General features: G+C 37.5%; 1 protein-coding gene across 1 annotated transcript in view; it reads right to left on the reverse strand.

Moving 5' to 3' along the window:
• LY75 (lymphocyte antigen 75) overlaps positions 1 to 20,715 on the reverse strand; it is a 46,854-nt gene that overhangs the window by 20,100 nt on the left and 6,039 nt on the right. The window contains exons 6-20 of the mRNA XM_027461496.3: positions 19,587 to 19,727; positions 17,575 to 17,763; positions 16,754 to 16,911; positions 15,748 to 15,858; positions 14,419 to 14,507; positions 13,898 to 14,070; positions 13,522 to 13,718; positions 11,962 to 12,104; positions 5,978 to 6,059; positions 5,322 to 5,393; positions 3,825 to 3,948; positions 2,891 to 2,926; positions 2,450 to 2,625; positions 1,356 to 1,420; positions 179 to 255 (exon numbers count right to left, since the gene is read on the reverse strand). Coding sequence (XP_027317297.1) covers positions 179 to 255; positions 1,356 to 1,420; positions 2,450 to 2,625; positions 2,891 to 2,926; positions 3,825 to 3,948; positions 5,322 to 5,393; positions 5,978 to 6,059; positions 11,962 to 12,104; positions 13,522 to 13,718; positions 13,898 to 14,070; positions 14,419 to 14,507; positions 15,748 to 15,858; positions 16,754 to 16,911; positions 17,575 to 17,763; positions 19,587 to 19,727 — 1,833 coding nt within the window. The remainder of the gene's footprint in view (positions 1 to 178; positions 256 to 1,355; positions 1,421 to 2,449; positions 2,626 to 2,890; positions 2,927 to 3,824; positions 3,949 to 5,321; positions 5,394 to 5,977; positions 6,060 to 11,961; positions 12,105 to 13,521; positions 13,719 to 13,897; positions 14,071 to 14,418; positions 14,508 to 15,747; positions 15,859 to 16,753; positions 16,912 to 17,574; positions 17,764 to 19,586; positions 19,728 to 20,715) is intronic.

Raw genomic sequence — 20,715 nt, forward strand, 5'->3', positions numbered from 1 at the left:
TTGCCTCTGGACATCAAGAAATATTATAATAGCTTCTACTATAAAGAAATAAATTATTCAAAATTGAATCAGATAATCATCAAGAAGCCATTCACTTCTAACTAAGCATCAGTGTGCATTTTTTTTTTTTTTAACATAACAATGACAGAGAGGGGAGAAAAACTGAAAACAGCCATACCTCTGTACCAGTTCTTTCTAGAAACATACCAGCAATCCCTCAGGAATCGATCATGGAAGCGTGGAAATAACTGTAAACTGGATACAAACATTTCAGAGTCAATCTCCAATCCAGTGTGATCTTCAGGTGGAAACTCTGATAGCAACAGAGCCAGTACATACAAAAATTTGGGCTGGTAATTGTTTCTAGGAGATGCCCTACAACACTGGAAAGGACAGAGGGGGAGAAACTAGACTAGGAACAAACATGTGGTAGGTTCAATAGTTATATACCATGCCCAAATTAACTATGTTAAGGAGATGTGCACTACAAGGGTAGATTACTCATCGCATGCTGCAATTGCTAGCACACTGTGAAGACAAGTGAGGATAATGGTCAACAGCCCACATTTTTCCTTTCTAAAATGTTTTTGAAGTAGTATATCACTACAGTATTTTGGCAAATTAAGATTTTTGCTTATAGGGAGTTCATGATCCTTTGCTGAAGCCACAGACAGCACAATGCAAGGTTTGCTGTGAGGCAAAGAAAAAACTGGGCCTAAAATCCAATAAAATTATTTTAAAGATCAATTGCATTCATTAGCTATTAGGGCCCTGTACTGATTAATGATTCACATGACAAGACTAAGAAGTCAAAGCCCAACAACCTGAAATCTATAGGACTGGAGAGACTTAGAAGAATTGGATTATGAGTTAAGTTGTTCCTTTTCATCCAAGTCTATTAATTTACGCACATACACATACAGTTATGTATAAATTGATGTTGATGCTTTGTAATGGGAACAGAACTCAAGCATTAGCAACTCATTAGAATATTTCAACAATATCTTGAAATATACTTACTTTGTAAGTATATATACATAACTGTGCTAACTATGACTTGCTTTGAGCACCACATAGTTCTCCTGCTCTCTCTGCTCTAGGTACTCTGTTGTCTATGCTTAGCATTGTAAGAGTAGGTGCAGGTCCATGTAAACAGATATGGAGAACAGTGTTCACCGAACAGTGCTGTACTGTTTCCTAGCTTAGTTCAAATTTATCTTACTTCTTCAGGATGATACAGAAGTGATCTTTTACAAGTTTGGGGATAAAACATTTTCCTTTAGAAACTGTTCTACCTAACTATATGCCTAAAAATGGCATGAAAAAAGTTTACAATAATAGATTATTCTACGTACGGTGAATGATAGCTGTAGCCATAATCAATAAACTTCAGCCACCACTTTTGTTCACTGTTTGATAACTGTGGGGAAAAAAAGAACAAAATGATATTTTACAATCCGTAGAGACTGATCTCCAGACTCCATCATCAATAAATCAGTAACAAAATTAATTTGATTTAAAATGACTTTTTTTAAATAGTGCAGATTTACAATTATTCAAGAATAGGAAAAGATACAGTTCAAGATGCATATGCCAGATAAACAGACACCTGCATCTAATATAAGAAAAGACACTTTCCACACTGTTGCATAAAGCTGTAAGAAATCTTGCATTGGTTTCATAAGTGCATACTACACGCATCATTCCTGCAAAATTCATAGCAGCAACACTACCAGGCAACCAGAACATCACTGCAAGCTGACCAAAGCTGATGTGGTTCCACAGAATATCTGAGGACGCCCCTCAGAATAATCTCATTCCTCCAGCAGACAGCTCAAAAATTAATAGTTTGTAAAAGGCTAGAGGTTTTACAGGTTAGATTCTCAATTTCTCCTGCTTTCTCCTTCCAGATAATTTCTCATTCTCAGGATATCAGGATAAATTTCATTAAGAGACTTTGCAAACTGCTAATTTCATGTTTTTGTAAGACTCCTTAGAAGAACGCACTCATGCTATGAACACCACAAACCCCTTTCACAACAAAGTCTGAGGCCAGCATGCATTTTAATTCTCTCCTTAGCTAAAAAAAAAATAAAAAAAATAAAAAAATACATGCTACCCCATACATAAAATTAACAGCTGGGACAATTGTTAGTCAAGTATTTGCAGAAAATGTGGAGCTTACATGATGGTCCTGTTATGGCATTTTCTATCCATTTGGAGATTTATTTTTTTTCAGTTGCTGAGGCTATTTTTACATTTAAACATCCTTTTACAAGACTGACATTGTATTCTCTTTCAATTCATATTTTGGTTTTAAAAACAATTAAAAACTATTAAGGCCAATAGGATAAAGAAAGAAATTAAGGACTAACATTTTCTTGTATTGGAAAAAACAGCAACAGTATTTCCCTGTAGTGAAAAGTATCTGTTAGACAAACTTCCTTACCTTTTCTATTTGAGATAGTATTGTCCTGAGTTTTGGGTAAGACTCCACAGAGGCTAGATCGCTATCATTTTTTTGACAGTAGGAAATAGCTTCTTGGAAGCTCAGGTTTTTATCTGGTACAAACCATAGCTCTGCACCATCAACAACAAGTGGGGCTCCATGAATTCCAATTTCATCTATACAGAAGAAGTATCACACGCGTAAGAAATCAATTCTGAAAAACTCTTTTTCTGAATGTAATGAGAAATTTCAATTTGACACTGGAAAAAAACACACTTATTCTTGCATTTGAATCTCTCTCAGAATCAAATCCTATCAGTCATGACCTTTGCTGTCACCAAAAAGATAATACAGTAGTAATATAACAAAACTAATAAAAGATATACAGTAGTAACAACTATATATATATAAAGTGTTAGAATTCACAAAAAGTCCATTTACCTGGTACATACCACTCAGGTGTCTTTGGAGTGCTACCTGTTCAGAGGAAAAAAAGAACAGTCACTTCACATTCACCTTATAACGAGACAAATAATGGTCACAAATAATGGAAGCAATAGGTTATGCTTCTGGGTATGCATGATGGGGGGCAGAGGAGGAAGGAGAAAATTCATGCACAGATAAAATAGTCTAAAACAAGCTGATTCAAAACTAATGGGTGTATTCCATACCTCAGTCTTAAATGTGTGTGCTTTTTATTTATTTTTTTGTTTCCCTCTGTAAGAATTTGCATTTTCACCTCTGTCTCACTACAATGAGAAGCTTATACACTAACTTTATAGTACACTAACTGTACCAGAAGAACAAGCAAGAGGCTCATTCACCTAACGCAGAACCAGACTGTATAGCCAATATGCCTATAGTTACAAATATCACTTGGCTTATATCACCTCACCTACTGAGAAACCACTTTATGGCAAAAGAAAATGGGAGCAGTGATACTGCATCCGCCTCCTCATGGTCATTTTTTGATAAATCTATGAATACTTTAGGTGCATGTCAGTTTGTGTATCACATAGGCAAGGCATCTCAAGTACTGACTTCTAATGGTTCACAGAGAAAACAATAGAACATGGGTTGCAAAGCTTCTGCTATTGGGCAATAATGACCGTTCAGTGACAGATACCTTCTTTTCACTATTGAAACATAAAGAATACCAAGAAAAGTGATGAATTTCTGATACTTATAACCCTAGTTCTTGGTCATATTTCTTTGCTGCCTAGTTCATATCTTCTAATTTGATAATGAGCAATATTTCAAATATGCTTACCTCCTCTCAACTAGTTAGATGTATTTCACAAAAGCTGTTAACACAAAAGAACTAAAAACCCATCACTAAACTCTTTTTTATGAAATGTGAGTGAATGCAGTTTACCTTTCGTAATCTGGCAGACCCATTCGAGTTTAGCTTCACAATCAAAAGGCTTGACATAAAATTCCAGGTCTCTGCCCTCATGGAAATAAAATCTCCAAAATGATCGCCGTGAAAATTGAAAAGTCTGTATAAAAACAGGAACAGAAGAATCAGTTAATAGAGTATGGGCCTCTCTAATGTGAAATGAAACTATGGAATATCTTCAACAAAGTCAGTAGGTGTTATTGTGGCATCAGCCCCATACAACTTGAAAAAATGAACAGATACAACTGTAACTCTTTAAACTGTAATTCTACATGCTAGCCAAGATTGTGAAGCAGTTGTGTAAGTGGCTTAAGGTCATTCTAGGTATACAAGTCTATTCTTGCAATGTTGTTTCTTCGCTATTTTGTAGTACACACAATCTCATCTATGCTTATTATTGAATTATCTGCTGGAACTTCTTTCCCTGAAATAAATTTTCATTTCTCCTAAAAAGAAACACTCATCTGAATCCAGCATAGGAATAATCTTTCTTATCTAAGATTATTACAATCAACTTTGAGATCTGACTTCACTCTTGTTGATCTCTCCGATAAGGAGAATTTTGTATCATTTAGTGAAGGAACACATGCCTAGACCTAGCAGGTAGGGGAGGGAGGATGCTATATTCACAATGTTCTTCAGAGTGCTTTCCTCTCATCTGATGCTTCTATCAGCCTAATGTTAAAGATGACAGCTTCTCAGCCTGGGGTCACAAACACAAGAGAAAATATTGAAGACTAATGGCTGTGAAGAGAAGTAAGGGGATACAACTATTCTTTTAGCAGAATTGGTTCCATTTAGGTTAATAGAAAGGAGAGTATTAGAATTATCTTACAAAAACACTCAGGTAACACTTCAGAAAAGTTAAAGGCCATTTTACAACTCATGCCATCAAGACTGAAATAAGCAACGAAGAACATAATTCACTAGAGGCATGACATTTTGAATTAAAATCTGACACAGCAGTTACAGTCTATTTCACTAAGCAAACACAAGCATAAATACTCTATCCTAGCTACTGCATCCCTCTACTTTATGTTTCAATGATTTTCTTAACTTGCAGTTCAGAAAAACAAATCTAGATCTTAAAACTTGTAGAGTTGCGGGTTTTTTTTTTTTGTTTGTTTGCTTTTAGACTCCATTTTACGTTCTTAAGTGTCACTTATAACGTTCAACAGATATATAGCATGCCAACATGTAATCAAGAACTGAATATCACTAAAAAAAAATTGTAGATCAGAAGTCTTATGACAGGTCATCATTAGCATAGCAGTCAGTTTGTTAAAACCGCTTAAATAAGGGAAATGCAATACGAGCTGTAGATTAATAAAGGGAACACTAGCAACTTTTTACCATACAAAGAAAACATCTCAGCAGTCAACCTAAATCCAATATATAGCTGGCAGGAATATTTTTTCCAAGTACTTTCATGTATAAAAAAGCATGCTGTTATTAAAAACCTTTCAAACTAACCTTTAAAGCAGCACAATCTCTAGTGTTATATTCGTCTTCCAGAAAATCACGTGGCATAATAATACTAGTTACCTACAGGACAGACAGGAGGAAAGAACAATTACTTCACAACTATTTTTGCTAAAATAGTCCCCAAAGGTAACCATTTAAACTTGTGATCTCATTAAGTTTATCACTATTAAAACACACATTAAAAGGCAGTAACAAGATCAAAGAGTTTTGAGTCTGTGTACCTGTTATTATAGAGGGAAAAAAATAAATAAAATATCTCACAATTTCAGACAAATATATCATTTGCAGTTAAGAAGTTATTTTTGGAGAAGCCTGCTCTATCGAGAAGATGAGCTCATACCCCCACCACCCCTCCCTTTGCCATGGCATGAAGACATCTTGTTCTCTCCACTAGCTCTTAGATTTTTATTACTTTATTTTCATTAAAGTATTTTAATGTGATAGAGACAGAGATCAGGTTAACCTTATTAAAGTTATGCTTTTAATTGGAAATCTGCCTGGATGGTAGCTCTTAAGTGCACAATCTTCTGAATTACTCATCTGTTGAAGGATCTGCCATATCTTAATTAGAGGATTTATCAATTTATTTTCAATTCAGCCCAAGCTAAAACAAATGAGGACGTGACATTTCTTGGTTAACTTACGGGTTTATCATCACTCCATTGCCAGGTTCCCAAAGAATCTGGACTCCTCTTATTCATTCCAATCCATACCCATCTGTCATTGCTGTAAATAAACAAAGTAAAATCTTAAGCCAAATATATGGTTCAGTACATTTAATAGAAAAACTGACCTAAGTCATTGCGTTACTTAGGTTTGAGCAGCAAAGCCAAGAGTTTACTCCTGCAAATTGTAGCAGGTCAAAGAGGAAAACGGGCCTAGAGTCAAGGTCCTCTTCCGCACTTGTAATAGGATTTGTAGGTTAATTTTCTGCGTGGGCAGGGACAGAAGACTAAATTATGTAATTCCTTCATTCACTGCATCAGTTGTCTCTTGATATGCTCTTCTTCCAGAATCACACACTATTTATTTGGCTTGCTTCTCCCTGTCCGTCTCCAGGTCACCTCTCATCAGCACAAATATACTCTTCCTCAAACTACATGAAAACTTCTGCTTACACAAAGTAACTGACTTTGCATTTCCCTTACGCTTATCAGTGATATAAACAAAGCACAGGTACGTATTTCAACTGTGCACCTTCATAAAAGAGGCCCGTAACACCACTGACCTCAACACTTCCTTAAAAGAAAGGTGATAGATATTTGCTCCACTGTACCGGATTACAGTCAGAACTGCATTTTTACTTTTACTTTTTACTTTTTTTACTAGATTTTACTTTTGGTTTTCATAAGAAAGGGATTTATAAACTGAAACTTTCAGTTACGCTGCAACACACAATTTGCTAAGAAAAAAAATGGGGTTTACAACAGAAATACTTAAATCTGCAGTAACAACTTTTACCATACTCTTCACCACTGCTTATCCAGGACACCACGACAGAACGAAGTATGTGTCAGACTGCAAGTTTAGTTTTGTACTGCAGCCTTTACTTTTGGAAGTATCAGTTTGGTTCTAGCTACTGACATTTATGACAATTCACTCCAACCCACTCCCTTGCCCAAGAAAAGTAACAGATGATATCACCTAGCAGCAGCAGAGGAAAGATGCTAAGGTTTTTTTGTTTTGTTTTTAGAAGTGATATCACAGCTGATGTGAAATCCTACTGCAGTGCAGCAGTGAAGAAGGCACACTCATCGACATGTTCTGACAGAGATAATGAAGCATCAATGCCACAGTACAGGGCTCCTGTAAAACTTTATCTAGAGCACACTCCATCAATTCATGTTGCACCAAATACATAGAAGGATATTTGAGGCCATGCAGAATATTTGAGGCAATGAGAGTTAAGTTTATTTAAAAGAATTAAAGGTTTTCTTTTTTAGCCTTGAAAAACAGAGGGAAGAGTTATAATTGTTCTTTACATTATATTAGGACACTAGGCTCCTAGGAGGAAGAACTGTCTGAGGAAGAAGGACAATGTGTCTGAAGGAACCACAGATCAGAAGTAAATTTAGACTCAGCTGGAAACAGGTTTCTGACCAGAGGTCAGGGCTTGGAGAAGTCACCCAAAAACGTAGTGATGACAAACTATCAGAGTGATTTTAAGATAGAACTTGGCAACTTTATGTACATAACTTTATTACATGGAGGGAAGGACTTAAACCCAGGCTTACCAGCATAAGAAATTTTAAGAAATCCCGGGGCAACGTGAAAGATTTCTTTGCTAAGAGCGTGCCCCTGCCTTCCCACACACATCACTGTAAAGATGCTAAACTAAGCATGAAATGGCTGACACAGCAGCACCAAGAAAATAACTGGAACAGCCTGGGAGATCTCAAGGATGTGTTTCCAAGACCTTTAGTATCAGAGTGGGAAAAAATAAAAACAACAACAAAACAACAAAATCACATTCCAACAGTGGGTTCATGAAAACAGATCTGGAAACTTGTCATAGGCCCGAGTCCCAAGGGCAAACAACAGCACAGCCCAGACAGAGTACACAGGCAAAGCACGTGAGAACCAGGAAGGGCAATGGCATTTTACTTGGTAGGGCTCCCATTAGGAAAAAAAAAAAAAAAAAAAAGAAAAACAAAAACAAAAACAGCAGCCACCAGTAAATCTCACCCTTCCACACACCAGCATTGATTTCTGACATCAGTGTGATATTGTGATCACACTAGTGTGATCTTACCATACTGAACAGTCCTTTAATAAAACTAAAGAGTCTTTAAAGAGCCTAAATGTTCTACATCACTCCAAAGGGAAAACTGTAAGCCATTCCCCAGCTGTCAAGCAGCTAAGTGGCTTTTGGCAATCTGCCTTTAGGATTTTGTTGTTCTGTGATTATTCTTTCCAATTATGAATCAGACACCACTTAACTCTCCCCTCCTGGTCATCACCTTCAGGCCTAATGCAGTTTAAGTAATTGATCATCACAGAGTAATATCCACTAAAAAGGAAGTTTGAGACACTCATTTCAAAAGGATTTGCAGCAATAAACTGAGGAACTAGAGCAATTTTTTCCCCGAAGTCTTTCAACTTGTATAGGTTTTTATGTAATAAATAAAATAAAATAAATAAATATAAAAGGTGTGCTAGGTCAAGTCCAGCCTATCTCCCAATTTCCAATGATTAATCTGCCAACAGAACAATGTTGCCCAGCTGATCAGGCATTTGCACATTAACATACATTTTTTCCTCCTTTGGAATTGTGCAGACATGAGAATTAATAGTTCAGTAACTGCTGTGCTATTCTTGATGACACTTAACCTTAAGTAATTACTTTTGATAGCCCTCCAAAATAATACTATCACTGCATTGCAAAAAAGAGTTCTACTAACCATGTAAGACAAGTATAAATTAAGACTTGCAACTGAGCTTGCAGTAAGGTATTTGCTTGTGTTTCAGTTTTCTGTGTCCTCACTGGAAAACATTTAAAATCCATCTCGTGGACTGCTATCAAAATAGATATATCACTGCCAGAGTATTCTTTGAGTTACCTTCCTGGAACTGCATCTAAAACCTAGGTTATCCTGAGTTGTAACCTAAAACGTAAGTGTGATTAGTGCTTTATAACAGACTTCACATTGACTAACAATGAAAGGCCCTAACCCTGCAGTGTTTTTTCTCTCACACAGAAAAAACAAACAAACAAAAAAAAAACACACAAAAGGTGCACAAGTCAATAAATTCTGTTTATATCAATGTGAATGTAATCTAAAACAGAATTTTTCTACTGTCATATTCCAACTGCTGAAATAGAAGAATTTTTTTTTGTCCCTTACGTCAGCTCCTACACAAGATTAAGAGCCTAAGTGAGGTTACAGCCTAACTCTAGATAAGAGGTAAAATATAACAAACATGCATAAGTCTGGGCCAATGCCAGAATGGCGCAATTTAAAAGGAGTGCTGCTTCTGATGGCGGTGTGCATGAAGCCCATTTGATTGCTGCTCCTCCCTCTGTAACAGGCTACTGCCACTGACCAAATCTCCATCCTACTAATCAGCCACTCCCTAGCAGAAGAGCAGAGAAGCCGCATTAACCCAATTACTACAGCTTGCATCTCATTTTTAGATGAGGTGTTGAGAGTATGATCAGTGTTTTCTTGCAAACTCAAGTGTTCATGAGGATTTCTAGATTCAGTGCAATTACACAAGCAGTGCTGTGCATATAAAAGACAATTGGTTTCTCTCAAGTAAGGTGTCCTCATTGAAATGTTATTTCTAACCAATCCAAGCTGTTACTCTCTTTGCATCCAAGGTCGCTGCCACGTATAAGCTGCAAAATGCTCAGAAAAACAATCCTAGAAGAATGAAAGTAAGTTACCAGGATCTGTTCTGCTTGTACCATGTCCCTTGAAGTTAAAATATGTTATCTCATATTTCTTTCAGACAGGAAGGCTGGCAGGCAAATTTTATTTTCCTTTCCAATGGCAATTGCCTGATTTGGCTGGAACAGTTCTAGTTCTTATTTGCCTCTAAGGTGGAATCTGAGTAAAGAACAAAATGGACTAGGCAAGCTGCCCTTTTCCTGGTGAACCAAACTGACTTTTGCTAACGTTTAAAAACAAACAGTTCTCAATGAGTCACTGGAGAACTGTGCAAGGGAAAAAAAAACAAAACCAAAAAAGCCAAGGTGTGGTCCTTCACTGAGCCAAAATAATTGCACTGAATGAATACTTCAGGTCAGACTTTGCACTGAGTAAACGCAGGACAAACTGCACACCAGTGAACTCTGGCAGCTAATCTCTCCTAACATTATCCTAGGATGATTTATCCCAGTTACCTGAACTGTCTGTTGTTCTTGGTGAAATAATTCACTTGTTTTTCCTCTCTTCTTTATCAAATGAGCTTATTTTCAGACAAGCTACCCATTACTCTTGATCTCTAAAATGCTTCATATAATCACCACTTCTGAGTAATTAATTTGAAAGTGTAACCAAATTTAACATTTCATTACATTGCCTAAACAAGCATTATTTAAAATGCTTTATCAAGGCAATATCAAAACTGTAGTATTTCTATTCAGGAAGTTCTGCAATGTTTCAAAAGAGGTTCATCCAGACAAAATACTGCGTTCTGGTTTGTATTGGATACATGCAGTTACTGCAACTCTGACAAAGCCAATTTATTCTGTTATTTGATATATTGAGCCCACTATATAAATATGGGGCAATATATTGCCCCTTGTTTAAGCCCTGCTAAAATAATACTGAAGTACTTGACCTTCTTTCTTTCAGGCTGTTGAGTTTCTGAAATATGGGAACTGCATAAGCATCATGTGTCAGATGGCTTTCCGGAATGACACAAATTTCCAGCTTTAAACTCCTAACCAGAAAAAGGCCATTAACTATAATTAATACTGGAGATAATCTTCAGGCTGATATATATTTCCAAATATTTGTAGGAATAGTAGGAAAATAAAACTAGTTAATTCCCTATTCATATTTGATAGTAAATTAGGCACACTAAAACAAAATCTGTAATTGCAAAACAGCATATCAAGATCTATAGCTAAAAATAATCGCTGCACTGATTTTTATTTCAGGCACTTTAGTCACTTTAGCAAAGGAGTCACAAGTGGCTTTTAACAAGCTAAGCCATCTATTTATAGAGCATATGAGTTTGGTTTTGTCTTTTAGTAACATAAACATTAAGTAATTTTCATGACTTGTGCACTTCTAAAAAAAGGTTCACTGACTTTTCAAGAAGGCATCTCTTCAGTCACCAAATTTTAAAATTTAATCACAGCATTGTACATTGGCAGCTTCTAAAATAATCCTGATTTTGTTTGTTGATGAAATAAATTAGGATCACATAACTGGCAGCATTTGAGTTTAAGCTGGCAAAAGTTCTGAAAAACCAGGCTGTCAATCAAAAAAGCATATTACACAAGGATCTGACATCACACCAGTGCCTAATAAAGCTTTGCAGTGACAGTTCCTTTGAATAAATAAAAAGCCTTAGATTCATAAATTATGTAGCATTTCATTTGTTGATACCAGAAAACTCAACACACCCATCTAATGCCCATATAGTGTTAGTGCCGTTATGCCAAATGGGATCTCTGCCAGCCAGATTGCTGGACACTACATTATTCACATTTTCAAAAAAAAAAAAAATAGCACCCAATTTAGTCAAGAAACATTTCATGAATAAAAATGAGACCTATTTGAAAAACTGAAATAATAACTGAAATAACAACTCATCTTTAAAAAAATGTATCAGTAAAGAATAGGAGCAGCTACAGTGCAGTCGTACTAAAATTCAGCATAAAGAAGGAAACAACACAGATTTAAATTTGAGCAATAGAAGATGCTCAAAGTAAATATCTCTTTTCTTGCATTCCCTCTAGCAATGTGAAACATTTGCCCAAGCTGTACTCCCGTGACATTTTCCAGGAAGGCAGTGACATGCCAGCAGTTCAAATGCCACATCTAGCTGTTTACTGTGGGAAACAGTCAGGGTACACTGTCTCATACTTGCCATTTGGGGTCAGCAGCAGCATTTACGATCTACACCCATGTGTGACTGAAATCAAAATTGTAGTCCATGGCTGTTTTGTTACCTGATTATTCTTCTCAGGATAGAATGAAGTGCCTTGATTTCTTCTGTATTAGTAAAGCTAGGAAGGTGGCCTCCTAGAGCTTCACAGAACCTTTCCGCCTCTTCCCAAGTCCTGGTTCGCAGCACTCTTTCACTGTGGAAGAACTTCACAACAACCAGCCATCAGAGTAGAAAATGACACGAGTGACAACATTTTTAAAACTCTGCTCTACTACTCAGATATGGACACCTCTTGTTGGAATGAATAACGCGTATCTCCATAGGGAGAGATCTTGATTTTAAACTTGACTTCTTAATTATTTTATTTCTTCCAGTTTGTTCAACAACAGCCAGACTTTGAAGTTTAGCTGACAAAATTTGTTTCAAATGCAACATATTCCATATGGCAGAATTTCTCTGTTTTTCTTTACCAGAAAGATTTTTAGAAAACAACACCCAACTCATTCCAAAACTGCAAGCCAAATTATGTTTTCAGTGATGGTGTTCTTTAAAACGTAGGGTGAACTGCAAAACCCAGTTTCCACTGACACCAAGCCCATTTGGGTGCTAAAGGTGAAAAAAGTTCTTCAGCACCTTCTTTGCTACCTGCATGTGTCAGTTTCAGACTTGGCTCATACACCTCAGCTAACATATTCACTTGATCCCCTTGACATCAGTCCAAGCCAATTCCCGTCAGCAGGATCTCTCTGCACAGACATGCTGCACTTGGTCAACAAGAGTTTTGGAGAAACTGCCAGAGCCAGCTGTCACACCCCATCGGCTGAGCAGGGACAACTATGCTGCACATCAGCAAGACCCACACATTTGGGATCCTTGCCCACAGCCTTGTTATGCGAGTTGTGTTTCCCCACTTTGCCAAATGAGCTGCGTATAGGACACAGTTCGTTGCAGGCACTGGATCTTGAAATAATGAACACACAATCCAATAAACAGCCTCAGTTTTACTTTGATTAGATTCTTAATAGTAAGAAAAAATGTGCACTTCTAAATGTGAATTTATGTAAGCCATTCCAGCTAACAGCATGACTATTTACTTCCACTGTTTATTTCAACAACAGTAAAATGCAACTGAGGCAGCATTTATTTTATTTTTATTATATATTTTTTTTTAAGAAGTTTGATATCCACATTCAAATCAGAGAAAATCTCATCTTCCCCATCTACACCCTTAAGAGTACAAGGGAAGGAGATTCAAAGCACCTTCCTTTCCTATTCCGGTGTCTCTCTGTGCTGGATGATGGCAATCAAGCACCCTCCATCAGTACTGGGCTCCCGAGATGGAAGCAGGAGGTGAATGCTCTCACCCCACTCAGCTCTAACATGCAGAGCTGGCCACAGATCAAGAGGGAGAGGCACGCTGCATCTTTTGAAAACCAGCACAGGATGAATGCCTCCAGATTTTCTTGTGTATCAATGTAAATCAGCAAGATTTTTTCCTCCCCGTGTAATACATCCTCTTTGAAATATCCTTCAGAGTAGTTGTATGACATAAAACGGCTAATCACATACTTGCTGCAAGACAGTAACAAACAACTAACATCCAGTAGGAATAACTTCTTACCTTGTAGCAGGCAAGGCCTGATCCATTGTGCCACCCAGGGGGACAGGGATCAGATGGCTTTGGAAGCACTTCTGGTTCCTTGGGCAGCCCAATGTATTTTTTACAGACAGAAAACGCTTTTGTGGTTTTACAGTCCTTGGTTTCCCACTTTCCAACAGACCTCCCACTGGGCATGGCCACACATCCTCCTGAGAACTCTAAAATGTAAGCCACCAAAGAAATATTTAAAGCTATTGGTTGGTTTTCCAAAAATACAAAGATTTCTGAATGACTATTTTATTTCATCCTTGGAGCCCCCTAACATGGTGCTCCAATGCTTGCTGAATGTAAAATGATAGCATTTTTACATTTTTATTTTTTAAATTGTTATGTTTACCTGGTTGCAAGGAATTCCAGTTAGTATATGTCACAGCTTCATTTTTTTCCCCATCCACTGCACCCCAGGAATATGTTCCTGTATGGCTAATATCTTGCAAACCAGTCCAGAAGTATTTTTCTTCAACTTTGGTGTACTTTCTAATCAGACTGTTTATAAATTCTTGCTCAAATCTGAAAATTCACAGATTAATCTCAGTCAGTATTTGAAAGATATCTGAAACTACTGAGTCAATCTGAAAACCAGGCATATTATTACATGAGTTAGTTCAAATGCTTGTCCAGGCAGTCCTGTATTCAATAAGGGGTCAGCAGGCTGGGAATTCAAATACATCTGAGAAGTCTTTATGCTGTAGGTTTGCCATGGTCACACCATGGAAAACAGTTTGTCAGTTCTCTGCAGTAGCAATTCTATGTCTATTTTTTCTGTCTTAAACCATTGCTTAGAATATGGAGGTTTGATGACTGCATCTCCAGGATCCTACTATAAAGCGCACAAATAAATTACAGAAATTACTTTACCTGTTTGTTACTGTAAGATTGCACTGTGATCCAAATGAAACTTCTGTTTTATAAATCGTGTAACAGTAGTTTCCATGCATCTCCCATCCCTGGTTAAAGAACAAAAAAACGTATTTAAAAACTTAACAACCTAATTTAGACATTATCTGCAGGAGAACAGAAATCACTGCTAACATTGGTTGGTGTCCACAAGCTGACAAGCATATACAAGAAAGAAATGCAGCACATCACACACAGGGTGCAGTATTATCAACCCTCAGATTCACAGTTCTAAGAAATAATGCAACCACAGAAATAAAATACACCACTGTTTTAGCTCAACTGTGCAAAGTCTTCTGACTGCTATGTGCATTTAGAGAGAGAAACACAAGGGTGACAGCCTAGTCCTATTCAAAACAATAGGAGTTCTGATGCTGTTCCACCAACGCCAGGATTCAAACAGAGGAATAATAAAAGGGCATTATTAGCATTTCTTTACTTCCCCCCCCAAAAAAATCCTTTATACTGAAAATGTCTGAACTTAAAAAAAAATCTCTTATTCAAATCTTTTCCCCATAGTTACATGGAAATTTCAAGGAATATTAATGTGCTCTTTACTAGCCTACCAATGCACTGGTGTCTGAACAGCACAGAAAGTTGTAACCACTGGCAGTCTCTGAAAAGACAGAGTAAGAATACCTCCAGGTTGTAAAGAAAGGAAGATACGGGGTAAATACACTTGCCTGTTGCAGGCAAGACACCACATAAAACTTAACAAAAGAATTCTGAAGTAGCTAGTGACTCCATCCCAAGATTGTTCAAAACAGAAAAGACTTCCAGACTTATTTACACTATAATATGTTACACGTAAAACAAACAAACAAAAAAACATAAAACTTTATTCAAGTCAACAAAGATGAGAGCCAAATGAAACATAGCAGAAACCTAATCTTTTTTATTTATCTTTCTCTGCACATCCTTACGTTGCAAGTGCTTATCCTAAATTAAAAAGGATGTTTAAAACAGAAACTAGAGAACAAATGGCATTAGCGACAACATACCTAATAAAATCAATTTGTTTTTCCAAACATATGAATTAAACACACCTCCTGAGTCCAACCTCATAACACCTTCACCCATAAATAGAGTGGCAATACATCCAAATCCTTCTTAGGAGAATCTGAAGACACACCAAATTTGGCTCATACTATAGAAATGTTCTTTTTCAGCCAAGATGTTCCACATGCTTTATTTTACAGGCATTAAGGAAATAGGAAGTAGAGAGAATAAGTAATTTAATACAGGCTTCTGAACTAAGTGAGGGTAAAAGATATGCAGACTTTCTATTACCTCATCATATGAGCAGCTTTTATCTGATTTTGTTTCATTCAAAATCTCTCCTCTTTTCTTACACACATATTTCAATTTTTCTTCACAGGATTTGACTCTCCACTGTCCCAACTGTCAAAAGAAAAGGAAAAAGTATTTAAAATACTAAAATATTTCCACAGAGCAGGAGCAGAGTTTTTGGAAGGGGGAAAGCCGCAATGCCTCAGTTACTCGTACTTGCAAGAACACTGAGTGGGATACCCTGGATTACATGCATAGGAGCATGTTTTGAAGTAAGAGAGAAAACTGACAATGTGGAGATGGGATAATTCTGGATCACAACTGAAAAGGAAAGAGATAGACAAGGGGAGTGCCAGCTCTCTTGTGGATCAGAGAAGAAACATGCATAGCTCATTGCAGAAAGCCTAAGGGCACATGAGCTTCGCTGGACAGCACAGCAAGCTCTTCCCACTTTTCTGCTGGAACTGGGAGGATGGGATACAGCCTGTTTCTCCCAACATTCATCTTTGAGACCTTCTTTCCCCCACCCACTCCTTGCTGCTTCTGTTTTCTCCCTCCCAGCAACTTTCCTCATCCACTTCCTCTTCTTTCACCAGCATATCTCACTACCCACCCTTAAATGGGGAGGCCCAAATTGACCCTGGAAGTGACTGAAGCCAGCTTCTCCTCTCAAAAGTTGGGCCCACCTCCTTCCCAGCTCTCTGCCACAGACAAACAAAAATAGCATAATCCAAAACTCCAAGCAACAGGGACAACTAGTTGGTCAACAGCAGTGGCAGTCTCAGAGCTGTAAGCCATTTCTTCTACTCTTTGTGGCACATAAAACTATTTAGCCAGCGCTTCTTAGTTAAGAAGTTCTCTTTTAATCAAATAGTTATCTGCACTTTAAAGATTATACCAGAAATAAAATCATTCTTTTGATTTACCCCCCTTGACTTTCACACACAATGTTACCTCTACTATGATGGAAAAAATAAAAATAAAAAACCCAACACCATATTCCTACCTTGCCTGAATATGACACACAGTTAGGAGTGATGTTAAAAGGAACTTTTGGTTCATTCTGATCCCAATATGTAAAATCCACAGCTGAATGATCTGACCATTTGAACAAGGTTGGTACGTCTTTGTTCCTGAGACCCATCCACACTTCTTCTTTAGCATCTGTAATTTGAAATTAGGGCAACACAGAGGTTTCAGGATAATCCTTAAACTAATTGGAAAGGAGTGATAAAAAAAATAACTTTGCTGTTCTCATTCTACTTAAAAGCATAAATGCTGCATTTTTTTATTACAATGAGAAAGAAAATTTGAGACAAGCATAATTTATTTTTAAAATCATACATGATATTCATGAATGTGAGCACATTTCACAGAGAAGGTAACAAACAGGAAAAAATACAGAAGATAATGAATACACAAGAAAAGAAACTCAAACAAAATCTTATTTTTAGAGTGCAGACAAAAACATAAGACTACAAAGTACAGATCATGTTTGTTAGTTCAATGACCCAGCAGTCAAATATCCAACCCAACTATCTAAGATTCTGTTCAAACGAGAAAACTGAACAGGTATTAGGCATTGGGAATTAGGCAAGCTGGCCCATTCAATATATAACTACATGAATAAAATATATTAAATTAAAACAAGAGCTAATTCAGAGGGACAGGACCTGACACTCAACAACAGCCTGCATACAAGCTCAGCATTAACACCTTCATTTAGAGCTACAAGTTCTCACTATCATATGCTGGAACATGAAAAGCAGTTTGTAATTTAAGATGCACAGCACTTGGTGCATGACTTTTACAAGTATCCCAACTCACCATTATGAAGCTTTGTAACAACCAGTTCGACATCTGCCAAGGAGTGTACGCTGATGAGGTTACTCTTATTTGCTTTGCACAGTTGATCTGCTGAACTCCAAGGAACCTGGTTGTGTATCAGCATGTAGCAAAAACCATTGTGGGGAAGCCAGCCCGTATCGCATTGAGTATCCAAGTGTCTCCAGAACTCTAATAGTGAAGAGAAACTGAATTAGAGGCTTTTATTTTACATTGACTGGTTGGTATTGGGTTGGTATTTTCTTAAATCTGCCAGCACCCTGAAAGCAGACAAAGTAGCAATCAGAATTTATTCACAGATAAACAGCATGACTCTCTAGGGCTGATGTTTTAAGAAAGGGTCACAATTTAGTCAAGCAAATAAACATGACTGAGCAATATTATGGGGAATAGTAGCATTCTGGGGCCACAAGGTGGGCAGAAGGAGAAGGTAGTTAGTGGAAGTGAGTAAAAAGCTGGAATTCTTACTAAGCTGGTCTTAGTATAAGTGAAAGTTTCAGAAGTAATTACATGTAACATTACAAGAGCAATTAAAGGCAAAGCGAGTTACTTCATTGCAGGACAGCAGCTTCAACAAAAAGTTGCTTGTTTTGCTTCAGCAGGGGTTTGTACTTTTATAGGGCATTATTATCCATATTTAGAGCAGTACCATGAAAAAGAGCAATACTGAATAACTCAGAATGAAAGAAATGTTTAGTTTTAAATAATTCTTATTCAGAAACCTAAGATATTCAAGAATTCAGACTGTTTTTATGCATGCTGAAAAAGGTATATGTTAAAAACTTTCCGGTTTCAATATATAACATTCTCCAATCACAAGAATTTTGGTTTCTAATTATTAAAACAGTATATATAAATAGTGCTGCCATCATCACATACCCCAGTGAGGAGCCAGAGAACAGATGTGGATCAGTGTTAAGATAAAAAAAAAAAAAATCAGATTAGGTACACAATAACTAGTTTTTAAAGGATAATTTATAAATTTGAACCAGTTTTAGTTAGTTTATATGGTTTATTTTTTTATTATTTTTTTTTCTCCTTAATGGCACATATCTTCCCTGGAGTAGCTGGAAAGAACGTGTCATAGACAGAGACACTATATGCCACTTTTCACCTCCAGGCCACTGTTTCATTCCCTTTATCCTCTAGCTCTACCCCTCACTCGAGGACAATCATCTTCCTGTGAAAGTTTCCTCATGAGAGCACCGCACTTTTGAGCCCTGGGAACTGGGTATGGCCACAGCACCAATGGACATGGACAGGCCGTGGACATGGGAAGAAGAGTTGGACATCCAGATGTAGGTAAATTGCCAAAAGCGTGGCAGAAGTTATATGTCAGAGCTGGACACTGTAACAACTGAAGCTGTGTGTGTGTGTGTGGAGGGAAAAAAGAATGAGGCTTTAAACTGTTCTAGTTTTCCCCATTGTGTTACCAACTGCATTTGCAAGATAAAAGTAACAGATCCAATAAAGATTACACACTGGGCGAATTACCAACTCTTGCACTCTTGATTTCCAGTGCTGGGCTTGTTTTCAGAAGATGGCATGGTCATTTAATTACTTTTATTTTAATTCAACAGAGTTTGATCCAGGTCCCAGGTAGGTCTCATTTTATGTTAAAAAACTCCAACAGTGAGAGAAATGGTCTTAATGCAGTGATGAAAAGCTTTGATGTGCAACTGCCAGTTCCAGACTTCCAGCTGCACATGAAAAAAAGCACAAGCTATGGAGAAAAACATGATGAAAAGGGCAGGACTGTGCTGGGAAATGCTTTATGTGTGAATGAGAAAGCTGTGAAAAATGAAAGCTGTTTGTGATAGATCATCTTGAGACTGAAGATAGAGAGTTTGATTCTGCTCTGCTAAAATACTCAAAGCTGCCGTGAAGTGTTTTGGCAGAGATGCCTATGAAGGCTTGGGAAGGAAGAAAAAGACTGCATAAGTGAACATTACTCACATACTGACACACAGAAACAAACATACAAGCTGTCCTACCTGGGAGGCTTGAAGCTTCATCGAATGGCTTCTTGCAAACATACGGAAGTTGAGTCCCACAGTGATAACTCTGCCACTGACCTGAGGCAGCATTCATCGCCACACAGCTAGTTCCATCCAGAGGGGACAAACTCTGCATATCTACAGACAGAAAAAAATAAAAGACCACAAGTTATCAGTGAGCTTTTCAATGCAGTAATATATGCTGCATATTACAGCACCTTGTATTTGAAGAACATAACTTGCCTTGAATGAAGGCACCTGTTCTGCCACAGGTCCCAGAGAAACTTTTTTGTGAGAAAGTTACAGAACCAAGGTATCAAGACTTCCATTCCAACATTTAATCATCTAACTGGGAGGAATGTTCTATTTACAATACAACAAAGCTTTGGCTGAGCACTTTCCCAGACTAGAAATATCTCAAGGGAGAACCTTTTTTGCAGCTCTCAGTTTCCTTTGGCAGCCTCTTTCCAGACCAACTCCAAACACAGTCCTGCACTTTCACAAATATAACCATAATTCTTACCTTAACAGACAAGGCCCCAAATCAAAAATTTTGCATAGGAGAACTAATTTTGTAGTCCCCAGCTTCCCCTGAAGCCCCTTCCAATGGCTTCTCTCTTTTGGCTCTCTTTCTTTGAAGCCTAATGCAGATCCCACCTGTGCCCCATACAAGGCACCTGTTTCCCTTTACTGAGTTTGTTCAGCCTCACACAGAGAGGTCTCAGGGTAGACCTTAGTTCTTTATGCAAGAGGAGACAGGACCAGGCTTTTTTCAGAGGTATACAGTGAAGTGACAAGAAGCAAAGGAGACAGCTTGCACATAAAAAATTCCAGGTAGATATTCCTAAGTATTTTTCATAACAAGAGTATTCAATAACTGGAATAGGTGGTCTAGAGAGGCTGCAATATCTACATCTAAGGAGACACCTAAAGTGTACCTAAGTGTAGCTGGACAGGCCCAAGCAACCTGATGCACAGGGCTCAGGAGCTGGACTGGGAACCATCTGAGATCCCTTCTGCCCTGTAGTTTTAACTTTTTGATGACAAGATTAGTCCATCAGCTGAAATAATACCGTGGACTTCAGAACATATTTATTACAATTTCATACCTGTACATTTAAGCTAG

Source organism: Anas platyrhynchos, chromosome 7 (assembly GCF_047663525.1).
Source record: "Anas platyrhynchos isolate ZD024472 breed Pekin duck chromosome 7, IASCAAS_PekinDuck_T2T, whole genome shotgun sequence".
Lineage (NCBI taxonomy): Eukaryota > Metazoa > Chordata > Aves > Anseriformes > Anatidae > Anas > Anas platyrhynchos.